The sequence below is a fragment of the Pyxicephalus adspersus genome, chromosome W (genome assembly GCF_032062135.1).
Source record: "Pyxicephalus adspersus chromosome W, UCB_Pads_2.0, whole genome shotgun sequence".
Taxonomy (NCBI): Eukaryota; Metazoa; Chordata; class Amphibia; order Anura; family Pyxicephalidae; genus Pyxicephalus; species Pyxicephalus adspersus.
The window spans coordinates 6761558-6776560 of NC_092870.1; the positions used below are offsets into that span (position 1 = coordinate 6761558).

Consider the following 15003-nt stretch of genomic DNA (forward strand, 5'->3'; position numbering starts at 1 on the left):
AACTTCATCTGAATGCACTCAGGCACTAGAACATCTATTATACACATGTACAAAGTAAAGGTAAAAAATACCATCCTATATCTCATAAAAAGCTTTCCAGGATTCCCTCTGTCCTTCCAGTTCCCTGCATCTATGTGCTTTAACATGTATAAGAGCTCAAACCACTGCTGCAGTTAGGGCCATGTCACACTACACTCACTGGCTGAGCCAGTGAGATATTACAGTACCACTGCTTCCAAGTTGGGTTGCAGGCAGAGAAGGGTGCAAAGCCATTAAAGCTGAAGACTAGTCTATCTAGAAATCTTGTTACTGGTGATTTGCAGTCAGTATAAGGATAGCTTACCTGACATGGCCTTTAGCCTTGGGATTCTTGACCCTATGGATACTAGAGGAGCTGCATGCTGTGCACCCCTGCAGTTACACAATATGGCTTGTAATGAACACACAAGCAGTAATTATAGAGGTATGGCAGCTTTTTTAACTTTAACAAGTAGTCCTGTATGCTGAGCATATGACTTATGAATGTGAATATGTATATGTGAATATATAAATATATATATATATATATATATATATACATACACACAGACTGGACAACTCCTATAGCCATTTGCAAGGCAAAAAACAATGTCATTTTTAAATGTTTACAATGTAAAGTAGCTCATGTTACACACTTTGATCACATCTTACAGGGAGGAGATAAGTCATTTGGAGTAAGAAAGTAACAATTCATGAAGCATTGTTTACTTGATTGTGATCATTAGAGTAAATGCTCTTTGAGGATCTTTTAACCTTATTAAGGTTCTAACCTCATAACAACTATATATATAGAATAGATCCTTTTGAATTCATATGTTCACTGAATGCAATGAGTTAAGTGAACATATTCATTGGATACGATAAGTGTACCTGACATTGCTGTGCGATTGGTCTGTAAATCTGTCAATAAACCCTGACGACTTGTCTCTGTGGACGAAATAGAGTTGCTGCGTATTCTGTGTGATCAATACACAACATAACGTCTCACCATAACTGAACTACCATAATCGCAGAGAGAGAATGTTCATAAACATGAAGAAGCATAATATACAATTGCTTTATAGTTCAAGATTAAAAAATTATTCCATAAACTAAGTTGGTGTGTTTGTGTGTGTATATATATAGATATATATATATATCCTGCCTGCAATAATCTGGCTCACAGAGAACAGTTTATTTAAAAATAATTTCAGCAATTTTGTTTTAAACTTATCCACATGCCTTAAGAATATTTGGATCATTCAGGGCTCTATTTATAAAACAGGGAATCTGACATATACTCATAGGTGGAAATCAATTACTGCCATTGAAATACATGGACCTGGAGAATTCCCACCAGGGAATGTCAGATTCACGGTTTTATAAATAGAGCCTTTAATGTTTATGCATTGGTTGTGTCAATGTTGTGATGTGATGCATTTCAAAAAGTCTGTTGATGTGCTGTATTTCAGGTTCTAACATGCATTGCAGCAAAAAGGCCAATTTATTTAAAATAGGCTTCCTATGCATGGCAACACACGTTTATTGGATCTACACATTTATTTTCAATGTGGCACATTGCAGGTGGTTCACATATGTGCAATGTGGGGCTTACATATGTGCATTGGGTTGTTATTCAAAAGGAATAGAATCCCAAAGCACTGCATTGTGTATCACCCATTTCCATAATAATTTGCAAAAAACATTACTTTACTGCAGCATATAGTGTAAATTAGTACACTAGGAAATACAATGGTTAGTTCCAGGACAAACTACTGCATGTCTAGGGACTAAACCTGAACAACAAAGACACCCTCGGGAGGAAAATCTAGGTAAAGGACTGAACAAATGGGGATTTGTTCACTTTGGGCTCTATTTATAAAACATTCCCTGGTGGGAATCAGTTAATGTTATTGAAACACATGGACCTGGAAGATTCCCACGAGGAAATGTTTGAGGGAAAGTCCGATTCCCTGTTTTATAAATAGAGCCCTATGATTATGTTCCTGCAGGTATAACTGGTGTCTAACATTATATGTTGGCAATTAAAAATACGCTGTATAATGAGCTCATTACTTTTTTTTCACTATCCAGTCCACATGCTGAGGGACAAGCTGTATATATATATATTATATATATGTATATATATATATAAATTGGGTCTTCCCACTAAAGGCTTTGCTGTGTACATCTCAGGATTAAATGAACAGAAGTACAAATCCACAAAAGAAATACTTTTCTAAATTTGTGTAATAGGGTTTGCTTGGAGTTCGGCTTCATAGCCACCTTTTTGTATTTTTACTACAGATCACATATAGTAAGCGTGAGCACATACATTATCAACATTTTAAAATAATATGTGCAGTCTCTTAGGCTGGGTCTACATGGACGTTTTTAAAAATGCATGTAAACGTTCCTATTGCGTTTATATGCTTTTTATGCACTTGTATTAGCGTTTTAAAGCTTGTCTTCAGTGCTCCAAAACACAGGATACCGCGGGAAAACTTCCCATTGAAATTAATAGAAGCGTTTACATGCGTTTTAATTTTTTAAACGTTGCAAGGAATTTATAATGCATTTAAAAAAAAATATTTAGAATTTAGATTTTTGCCACAAAACATCTGTAGTCATCTGGAATGCCACTCCAGGATAAGACACGTTCTGTTTCAAACACGTCAGTGGTTTTGTTATTAGTGATGACTGGATCTGGTGTTTTGTATTGCTCCACTATTAAACATCTAAAATCAGGGGTACACCTGGATATAGATATGTTAACATGTTATGTCATCATGGACAGTCATCTCTAGATAACTGTAGGCACTTGTACGAGGATCAAATTAAAACGCCTCCTGCTTGGGATCACGGATGAGTATAAAAACTGTGCATGTTTAACATTACACAACACATCAGGAAAGGTATTTAGAAAGTTTATCATTACTGCCATGTGTTGCAGTGTCAGATATAGCAAAACCTTAGGCTTTAAAAATTGTGTAAAGCGGAGCTAAAACTCATTGTTTAAAAGAAAACAGAAAACCTTTACTTTATTTAAAAAACAAATATTAATAATAATTGTAAAAAATTGTGAAAACAAAACTTCACAAAAATATTTCTTCACAAAACATTTGTATGGACATATGTGCTTGTTCTGTGTTCAATCTATCATTGTTGGCTAAAAGGGGCTCACCAGCCGCCAGTATAACTTGTATGTACGTATTTAATAATAAAGAAGACAATAACCAAGTATATTATATTATATAATATATTCATATATTATATATATATATATATATATATATATATATATATATATAAAGTCATAGGAGCTCTTGTAAAAAAAAATCTTTAATAACTAAGCCCCATGTAGTGTTGCCTACAAAACCCTGGCTGGGTATCAGTTCTGGACCTGTCCTCTATCTCTTGGCCCTCTGCAGGAGACGTGTGCCTGGAATGAGCTGGGTGAAGATGCAAAAACAACATCGGGAGCCGCCAGAGAAAAGAAAAAAGAAGCCGAAGAGGAGATGCAAAAAAAAAAAATAAGTATAAAAGACAGTTACAAACCACAGGCCCTGGGCCTGTAGTATTCCTTTCTGGCATTATAAAAGCAATATAGTAAAAGGGGAGACATAGTCAGGAAACAGTTTGCTTTAATTAGCCCTAAGTAACGTGTCATTTCACTAGCTAACCCCACGCCTCTTTGATGTGCATGACTGCAGACCTGTAGGTCACTGCATGCTTTTAACATGTTGTATAAACAGGGAAATAGGGGAAAGCTAATCTCTTTTATGATAACATGGCTTGTGTGATATGTTTTATAAACAAGAACATCAATTATATTGACTATTTCCCTGTTTATTTGCTGATCTGAATTTAACAAGCTGCCTCGATTGAGGACTGTAGTCAAACAACATCTCAATTCTGTATCGATATATAAAAAATTATCTTATCTTTGTTCACCCAAAACCAATATTTTAGTGATGATTGGAAGTTGGTGGCCTAAATGACCAAATAGCTTATTGGGCCTAATTTATTTCAGCTCTCTACGGCTGGATACATTTTAAGGATCTTTTAATGAATACATAACTGGAATAAATAGGGATATTTTTTATCTGCTTGCAATTGTGTTTTATTGCTTTTTGACTTTGCATTGACTCTGGAGAAAGTCAGAAGCAGGCAATCTGGCTTTATCTTGCTTTTAACTCACAAGGTGGTCCTGATTTATTATAGCTCTCCAAGACTGGAGAGGATACACTTTCATCACTGAAGCTGGGTGATCCAGCAAAACGCCCCAAAACGCTTAAAAACGCTCCCATTAAACTCAATGGAGGCTTTTACAAGCGTTTTTAGGCTTTTTATGAACGCTTCCTTTAAAAACAATAGGGGCTTTTATAAGCGTTTTTAGCAGGACTTTGGAATCTGGAAGCCCCCTTTATTAAGGAGACTCCCGGATCTCCACCACCGCACCCTGGGGAATGAGCACAGGGGTACATAAAACCCCTTACTCATTTCCTGAAAGGGTTAAAATAAGTGTAAAAAATAGGACGAGGCTTTGTTAAATTATTTTATTTAATGTGTGTGTTTGTGTAACTAAACTATTTTTTTTAGGTTTATCCCAATGACAGGATGATTCCCACGGCTGTATTCATTCATGACATGAGCACAGCCGTGGGACGCCTCCTGACAGTAAGTAATCCCCGGGCACTAGGGGTTAGGGGACAAAGCTCCCCATTCATCTCTAGTGCTCTGTGATTGGCTGAGAAATAGGAAACCCTAACACATATTCAAACCCTTTCAGGGAATGAGTAAGGGGTTTTATGTACCCCTCTACTCATACCCTGAAAAGGGTAAAAGTAAAACTTTTATAAACGCTTATGTAAAACATGTCAAATCGCGTCAATTCGCGGTAAAATGCATCATAGGCGTTTATAAAAGTTTTTTAGCATTTTAAAGCTTGACTTGCAATTGTGGCTTGTAAAAGTCCATAAAAGCATATATAAGCGTGGTAGGAACGTTTATATGCATTTATAAAACCGTCCATGTAGACCCAGAGTAAAGATACCTTTGAAGTGCTATATTCAGGTTGACCTAAGCCTCTCCACAGCTTAAAATGTCTGAAAAGTACAGTAATAATAGGGGTGCCATTAAACTAAACCTACATCTTTAAATGAATTTATAAAAAATAAACATTTCATGTCATGCCTAAGCTCACCTTTAAACCAAATTTGATATTATAGGTCTAAAAGTAAAGTCTGAAACTATTCACTTTAAGATCGTTACAAAGGACAAGAGGGCACTTTTTGCATCTGGAGAAAAAGAAGTTTAAGCTCCGGATAAGAAAGGGAACATCCGATTGCCTCATGGAATCAGGAAGGAATTTTTTTTCCCTGTTAAAGCAAATTGTACCAGGGTTTTTTTTTTGCCTTCCTCTGGAACAACTATGTCTTATAGGGTTTTATATCTGGTATATGTTTATTTCTGCACCTAGTGGTGCAACTTGATGGACTTTTTTCAACCTACCGTATGTATTTAAAGGTATTGTAAAGCATTAAAAAAAAATCCAATGAAAAAAAAGACATGATATAAATACAAAGTTACAAAGTTATTTATAAACACTAAGAGCACTGTGGAAGAGTAAATATAACTGTTCGAATGAACATTATACCTGAAATTGAGGCAGATTTTGCAGACAAATGAATGCAATGCTAAAATTATTTAACTCGTGTACTTTAAATGTATATCATAAATACAGGTGTAAGCACCTACATTTAACCTGGCATCAGCTTCTTGCAGTCCCTGACATCAGCCTCTTGCAGGGGTAACAAGAACAAGCACAAGGAGTCAATCAGATGTGACGCAGTGTAAGGAATATGTTGAGCAGGAGGGAGCAGAGTGATAAATAGCAAATAATCTCATCAGTGTTTTTTAACTTGCCTGTCAAAGGGCGCTGTAAGTGAAAGTAAAGCTGCAGGAGAGAAACATCAGGTCTCCTCACAACTAGAAATCTGGGTATCTGTTTGCCTGGTGTGATATAGATAACTAGGTAGATAGAATAGATCTCACGAATTACAGGATTGAAGATAAGACAGTGGCCACTTTTTTCGTGATTGGCAGTAGTATATTGTACTAATCTATTAAACAAGTTTTTGTCATTCTGCTTCTGCATGTCCTGGATTTACCCCGCACCCCCACTGCACTTTACATACGCCTCTTATCCAAACCTGCAGATCTGCATCATGGGCTGAAAATGAGCATTGTGAGACTACTGAGTGTGACACTACTACTCTTTTCATGCTACAACCTACCTGGGTACCTCCCTTATTAGCTCCCAGTGCAAGAGACAGGGTAACAATTCAGGATCCCAACTGGAAGACAGGTATAACTCCTTAACAAGAAGTTCCTGAACAAGAAATAAAGCAGGGATACCAAGTATTTGAATTAATGTTTCACAAGTATTGGAAACAACTTTTGGAATACCATTAACACAATAAAGCTCATATAAGATATGATTGATTGGGTTTCAGTTCTTAAAGATAAAACGAATGCATAATGAGAATAAGAATGCATATCGTATGTAATTCTATCACAGGGTGGTAATGTAGGAAATTATACTAGGCGGCAGCCATGTTTGTATGCTGTATATGCAAGCTCAGCTCACGCCTTAATAACAGCACACAGTATTTGCACTTTACTATCAGTCAGACTGCTCAGAGGGACTAAACACAATATCAAGTTATGGAGTTACTGATTTTATCCCAGAGGATGGTAAATGGAATGGCTGATGTACTACAAACATGTACATGAAAGGGAATTGGAAACATACGGCACAGCAAGAAAGTCAAAATGTGAATATTAAAACAAAAATTACTTCCCACTTAATATAACAACTCAAAATGTTCAATGAGTCGTTTAATGTAGAGGCTACTAAGTCCTTTATTGCACGTAATTACTCATATGGCTGAGCTTATGTGTATAACTAATAAAGTAAGGGGATTTCAACTTAAAAATATTGTGTTATTAGTAGCCTCAAGGAAGCAAATGTTGCAATGAAGCTTCCCAATCAAATTAGCAGTATACTGAACAGGAGTAGTGAAACAGTCGCCTCCGTAGGGTTCACTTTTTTGGCAAAAAACACTACAGTTTATACACAGAGTCACAGGCTTTACACTCCTATTGGTTCATTTTATATGTATATTTGGTAGTTGGGACGATATTAATGATGATACTATAGGGAGCTGTTCCAAAAGATGGGCTAGCATTTTTTAGCGACAAGAAGAGCCATAATGGCATCTTGGATTTATCCACTTCCACCCACAATAACTGAGGTTCAAACGACTCTAAAACAAATTTTTTTACAGGGAATTACCGGAAGCAGGGAGAGGATTCTGCTGTAACTTGCTTTTTAGGTAAGTGGCACAAATTTGTTAATAAGTCTTTGCCGCCCCCTGAGAGGTCTGCCATCTATGGAAAATTTCAATCTACCTGGTATATTACAAACAGAGTATTTTGAGTATGTTTTAGATATTGATGGTATCGATCGTTATTGTATCTGTTCCCACCGGGATTGCCAATTTGAAATGGTGACAATGGTTGGGCTTGATACCTACCTATTTTTCTAAGTGCTAAGATATCAATGATTTTAGAGTGCTATTCGGGGTATGATCATTTGTTTGTATAATGGTAGATTAGGGAGTAGAAATGTTTTATGTGCACTGTTGTCAATGATATCAGCACTGCATGAAGAAAGTGTCATGTTTTGTTCGAATGGTAGGCTTCTCTGGCGCTCATATTCGCTAGCACTACTGGTGATAGGCTGAGTTACCCAGGTTTTTGTAGGAATTCTTAGGACTCATCCACACCACAGTGCTTGTGCCAATGCGTGTGAAACCAATGTACATTTTTTACTACATTTTTTTTTAATGTCTAGCATTCATGTTCCTTTTTTTAAAAAAACTGAATATTGAAAATTGTGTGATTGTTTATTTTCAATATAGCCTAAGTAAGCTGTGTGAATAAGCCCCTGGTATTATAACAGGGATATGCTTTAAGACTTGAACCTAGTCTGGCTTTCCTTATTTCTATATATAGTGTTTGTTTGTTTCTTCTACATGTATTCTTCTGACCATTGTGTCCCTCCTATTAGCCTTGTATGGTTCACTGCCAATGGGCAAAATAGTGGTGGTGTCAACTGCAACCAATGAGATGTTCCCTTTTATTTTTAAACCTTTAGTGAGAAAAAGAACGTCAAATGGAATCCAATTGGCTCCGTTAGGTAACAAGTTTTATCCTCTCTGCTATATCGAATCACACAATATCTCAGAATAATTATAAAAAAATCTTTAAACTGCAAGCTTGACATGGGTTTTCTGGTACAACACAGTCATCTGGTGAATTCTCTCTGTTTAACAGGCCACTGTATAGACCATTACTAAGCATTTGCTTCTAGCTTTTGCTGAATTAATGGGGTTTACTAAAAGGAGTTTACTTAGCCAAGTAAGTGTTAGTATATATTGTAAACTGTTCTGTTCATTTTGAATATCCAACCAACTGCAAGAGAATTAAAAAAAACAGGATGTTTGCTAACTTGTGATATGTTGATTGTAAAGAGCATAACATCACCTTATTTGCTATGCTCAGTAAACATTCACATTTCTAAGAACCGTCCTGTCTTAAAGAGAAAGTAAACCCAAAACAAACAAAAAATCACACTTACCTTCAATCTCACAGATTGTCTATCCGTTGGTAGGTTTCTTATATTGGGTCTGGCGTCATCCCGGTATCCATCTTCGGCCTGGTGCGGAGCGAGCGCCGACATCTTCTTCTCTCTTCTTCCGTGTTCTTTTTTCCTACGTCACCCAATATCGCATTGCACAAGCACGAGATCGGGTGACGTATATTGGGAAAAAAACTTGCCGATCTCGCTGCGCATGCGTGGGATCTGCAATTTTTTTCTATTGATAAAAGGACCAAGAGCCTCCCAGGATGTGTGATGTAGGTATCCCGGGAGGCTCTATGCTCCTATTCAACCAAGAATTATAGGAGCAGTGCTGCACCCTTTTTTTTTTAAAAAACAAACAAACAAAAAATTTATTTTAAAAAGGGTTGCCTTCCCTTTTATGTAAAGTAAAAATTCTGAGTTTAGGTACCCTTTAAGTACATGAACTCACAAAATCATAATTTTTTTATTTCACCTATCAATTTACAAAGTGTATGGAGTCTAATAAATTTGATGAACTGCAGATTTTCAGTTTAAATTCAGATAAATAAATTCTCATGGACAGATCTTTGCATATTATTACATATGAAAAAAATTCACAAACAAAGTAGTTTTATCTAACCAATTCACTCTTCACTAAAAGGGATATTTGCGGATTATAGTCAATTCATTTTATGTCAGTCTTTATTAAAACTCACAATTACAATCCTCTTGTGCCCGGTGTTGGGTTAAAATGACTTCTTTGTACAAACACACTGAGAAAGCAAAAAGTTACAACCGACAGAAACATTTCTGCCACAATTCATAAAATATTCTGGATTCATGAAATTGTAAAAGACTATTCTGAGAAATACTTCTTTTTGAATTATGGATCCTTGAAAAAATAGTGACATTTGCTAATAAAAAGCCTAAACTGAAAAGAGTGAATTACCAATGAAGAATGAACATTTTAAACTATTTCTTACCCTGATAAAAGAACTGCACTATATATTCACACCAAACTGAATCATCCTTGCACTGGTATTTGCTAATCCTGAGTATGAATCCCAGCAAGGACAACATCTACATTGAGTTTGTATGTTTTACTTTTTGTTTGCCTACAATTCTTCTGTGTGTTGCAGGTTCCTTCTAAAAATATATTGGTATTATTAGCCATATTATGTATGGCAATGGCTGTGGCATACTATAGATGTATGGCTAGGACATTGGATTGTAAGCTCTTTTGGTGCAATAACTGATGTAAAAGGTTTGCAATGTTTGTAAGCTGCAGAGAAGGTGTCTGTAGCAAAAAAATAATAAAAATATTACACGATACATGTAACAGGGACAGACATTATTAGAGTAACGTTCATGCAGTCGTGTAGCCTATAGAAATGTAGGGCCGGCTTCTCAAGATAATAAGTGACTAGAATGATTAACAGTGAATGCGGACCTGCTGTGCTAATGGCCCAATGTTTGGTGATGTCAAGCCAGGCGATTGCCTCTATAGAGTAGGGCCAAAAGTAGGTAGTTTTGTTTTTGGCAAACAGAAAAAGCATCACACACCATGCAGATAAATTGTCACATTCAGTTCTTGTATAATGACATAATACTAATCCCCCCCCCCAATTAAAATTTAAAAATTGGTAGAATATCATTTAAAGACTTTTTATATACATGTACTCACTTAGATTTTGTACGTGAGTTGTTTATATATATATATTATGCCTATATAAATATCCTAAAAAATTGCATATAAGATTGCATATTACTTACAATATACTTTATTCTTTTGTCTTAGAATGAGACAATATTTATATATGTGTGTATAGCAGTAAAGGTATATATCTACCCTTTAAGTACCATGATGTAGAGCGTTTATTTGTTGGTGGTATACATACCTCTAGGGATACTTATGAAAATGTTCTTCTCAGTGACAAACAAAAGTTTAGGGAAAAATGGATTGTGTACAGCCCAAACTACACAGGGGTATGTGATAAGGCTGCTAAAAATCTTTTTTATATGCATTAAGAGGGTACTGACATCCAATATACAAACTTTCTGAGCACTGGTAAAAAAAAAATTCACAATTTACGCAGAATTTTATAATATTAAATTTTATAAGTATAAAAAAGACACATATCATGGGTAATTAAATAAAGAAAATCATTGGCCTATGATAATGTTTTTTTTTTCTAGAAGAAATACTACTAATAATATTTATTGATTACAGAAAATGTTTAGCTACACATTTTTGGCCCTTTGGTATTATTTTTATTCGTATTAATAATCATAATAATTGTTTGACTTAAATATGTGATTGGTAATGTCATTCTATGTCCTTTATTATTATTTTGTGAATTAAAGGATATGTTTGATTAAAGTTTTTATATGCAGAAATTAATAACTTAATTTATAAAGGACATTTCAGCAAACTAAATGCAATTAGTGTATATTGGTGTATAGTATGTAGAAAAAAATTATAGAAAGAAAAACATTAACATTTATTTTATTTGTAAACCAATTAGGAGTTATTTACTAAAACTTAACAGGAGTAGAATAAAAAAAATACATTTACTTGATTTGTGTTTTTTTTTTGGGTCAGCCAAAAAAAAAAACAAAGATATGACTTATTATAATAAAATATATTTATTCTTTATCCTTTTTAAACCAATGTTCTCATTTTTTTTATCACTTATCATCTTAGCTTTTAATTACATATGGTAAGATGAGGTGGATATGTTTTTTGATTTATCAGGTATGTTTATGACATACAAAACACAGAATATGTTTCCCTGCAATTTTTTCATTAACTACATTGATGAGTCAAGTGATCAAAGTCTAACATGACCATAAAGCCTTTTTTGCTCCTGCTTATAATGGACCTGATTTTTTAACACTCTCTAAGGTCTAGTTCTGGATTGAAAACACTTGCTAACAAATAGCAAATGAAGAAATCCATTTCAGGTTTGTTGGATCACCCAGGTTCACTGATGGAAGTGTATCTTTTCCAGCCTTGGAAAGCTTTAATAAATCAGCCTAAATGACTCTTTACAAAAGCTAAGGGCAATTTAACCCCCCCCCCCAGGGTCTGTGAGATCAGGGGGCTGGAATAGGATTGCTGTTCTGAAACTCAAACTATTGACAGCAGAATAAAAAAAAGGAAAAGGCTGATTTACTAAAACTGTAATTTTATGATAGTTTATGAGCTTGTGTTCTTTTCTTTTTTGATCCTATATTTCATAGAATGGATGAATAAAATATAAAAAAGGTCTACTAGATCTGCTTAAAAAGTTATTTATATGTGACCTTTTTGTGGATGTCTTATATCTGTCCTGTTAAGTTATATTTGCTGTTATGAAACCCGCTAAATTGAAAACTGCTTCCTGTATTATGAAAATTGTTTTCTTTTCAATCACGTGCACAAAAATAATTGGATTATTGGATACAGAACACAATAAGCCAATTCACCCAGGCTTATGTAAAATAATACTACTCTTTAAGGAAATCATTGAGTTATTACTGTTTCAATTCAATGTCAAGCTCTGTGATTTAGTAAAATGGATGAAGTCTAAACCCATTGGAATCGCTTGATTTCTGCGTACCACTGCAAGGTAATAACGGCCGCCACAGTTCCTGCCAGGATTCAGACTTCTGGAACAATGTATCTTTATAGAACAAACTTTTCTCTAGTTTTTAAGTTTTTATGTCGATGACAGATGCTGTTTATGCTATTTTTTTTTATTTTACTGAATTCTGACAATTTTATCTTTCCTAGACTTTTTTTCAGTTATTTTTTTTTTTCACTTTTCGTTGCTCAATAGTAACCATATGCTATAAAGTTTATACTGTGTTTCCATTTTTTTAAATAGTTTGTTGATGGCAAAACTAGGCAATTGACAGCTGACTCCATTTTGGAAAAGGAAAATGATTACAGCTTTTATGAACCTCTTTGTAGGCCTGTGGCATACAATGATGAATCTTTTGCAAGATTTAGCAATAAATTCATATATATGCCCTTTTTTCACCTCAATATATATCACTCAATGCAACAATGGATGTCAAGTGGAAATAGTGCACTCTGAGGGCTGTATACAGAGCAATGGAACACAATGTCCAGTTAGCCAACACGAAAAAATGTGTTGTTCAACCAGTTAAATTAGATTTTGTGGAAAGCGTGTTATTGTAATGGATTATTTTTTGTGTTGTCTAGTTTTGTATCATTGTCATCTTAAACCTACTTTGGTATTTGCATTTCTGAACAGGCTACAAATCATATATTTATATTTTTACTGTCAGATGATAGTTCAAACTTTACTTTAAAGTGACACTCATTTCCCAGTGTGTTGTAAAAAATCCCCACAACTTAGGTATTCAAAACTTAATATTACTGATCTCTGCTTCTGTAAAGATTGCTTCTTGAGATTTTAGAAGGGATCAGCATAACACATAAGCCTATAAAAAACAAACATTCCAGAACTGACCTGTTTTGTAAGTGACATAAATTATATTTTCATGGCCTATAAAACAGCCCCAAAAAGGGTGTAGTGGCAGGGTGTTTAAACTACTGGATAATCTGGAGGAGATTTACTGCATATGTGTCCTGAAAGCCTTTGACGCATTATGGAGCTGATTTATTAAAGGATTCATTTTACTAGTGGTCATTTCAAACATCCCATCATTTAGGGTGAATGTTAATAAAATCCCATAAACTTCTGAAAAGCTACACAAAATTCACATTTAAACATTAGCTATGCCTAGTATATCCAGAGGTACATCAGCTATAACAATGTGTGTGTTTATACTGTTACCTGATTCACTCACTGAGTAGAGTATGAGCTGCCTTTCATGGTAAATGCAAACAAAATAGACATTTAATAAGTCATGGTTAGCTAGGTAGCTATTTGGAGAAGAAGCAGTTATTGGATCAATAGTAATTTCAACCAAAAAATGCCCAATTTCTGTCCCCTAAATGAAGCACATTTGTTTCGGTCACTGGCAAATCATCTAGCGTGGCCTTGTCAGCAGCATGCAAGTGAATCCTTATTCGGTGTACACTAGCTGCTGGCGCTTTGCCAAGTTTACTTATGTCCACTGTGATGAGACAGAAAATATTTTTTATTTGAACAATTATCCGGACATCAAGCTCACACACCCCTTCCAAAAATGACCCCTCCCTATCTCTGTGGAGCATCTCCTGGGTGCAACCCAAATGGTCCCAAAGCCGTCACGGGGACCTACCTTCCTGCACCGTCACTTCGCTGTCACTGCTACCCCCTGTCATCGGGTCCTTGTCCTCTTCCTCGTTGGGTGGCCGCAGATCTCGAGAGCCTTGCATCCCCGCAGCTGCTGCTTCCTCCAGGTCCAGGAGGTGGCTGACACTGAAGTTCTTTCTGCTGTGGGGAAGTTCTGGGGTTTCCAAAATCCGCATTGTGTTTGGGGGTCCTGACTTGTCCAGACCAAGATCCCTATCCATTCTTCTTGCCCTGGTCACCTTACTGCTCCCCCCCCCCCCCCCCCCCTCCTAAGATCAGAGTTGAAGAACTTTTTACTTCCTTGTTCTGAAAACTTCCAAAAAACTTCCTTTCTCCTTTTTGAACTTTTCCAGTAACTTTTCCCAGCTGCTCTGCTTCTCCTTCTGCTTCTCCCTCAAGCACTAACAGCCTTTAATCTGTTCTCCTTCTTAACTGGCTTGACTTCCCCCACAGTCTGCTTTTCTTTCAGTGTGTACTATCTGGTTTTCTCCTCTTCCTCTTCTCCCCTTAACTCTCCCTGTCTTCTCTCCCCCTCTAGGGCAGGGACCAACTGAAATGCACTTTCAGCCAAGTGACCAAAAAACGCCTTTTCTGACGTCTAGAAGAAAACACAACCTTTTGTTCTCTCTCCCTCTCTCTTCCTTTTTCTTTGGTTCTTGGATAAATCTTTCCACATGCTCCCTCCTTCTTGCTCAATGACCCCTGACCCCCCTTCCCTTCTTTTTCTTTCTCCCTAATAGTAAAAGGAGAGGAAAATGAGATGATCAGTGTGTGTGTTTTTTTCCAGCTCTTCAAGATGTGTCCTAGTGGTTCAGAAACATTAGGTTAAGTGCTTCTTTCAACAAGTGCCCCTGGGAAGCCAGACTTTCTGAGCTCTAAGGGGTTACTTTTGGAAAGGGAAAATTTATGGGCTCAGATGGATGACCCCGTAATAAGATCGCAATGCCCAAGGAGTTTTCAAGCAAGGGTTAAATACATAGTACAAATGGTATGTGTAGTCACAGGGAGAAATAGTGTTCCAAATTCAGAGGCTCCTTTTAT

At 35.9% G+C, this 15003-nt stretch overlaps 1 protein-coding gene across 1 annotated transcript in view; it reads right to left on the minus strand.

Annotated features, from left to right (window-relative positions):
* The window catches only part of LOC140342879 (paired mesoderm homeobox protein 2-like), a 135142-nt gene extending 120593 nt beyond the window's left edge, over positions 1-14549 (minus strand). The window contains exon 1 of the mRNA XM_072429247.1: positions 13949-14549. Coding sequence (XP_072285348.1) covers positions 13949-14183 — 235 coding nt within the window. The 5' untranslated portion in view covers positions 14184-14549. The remainder of the gene's footprint in view (positions 1-13948) is intronic.
* Positions 14550-15003: the final 454 nt, after the last annotated feature.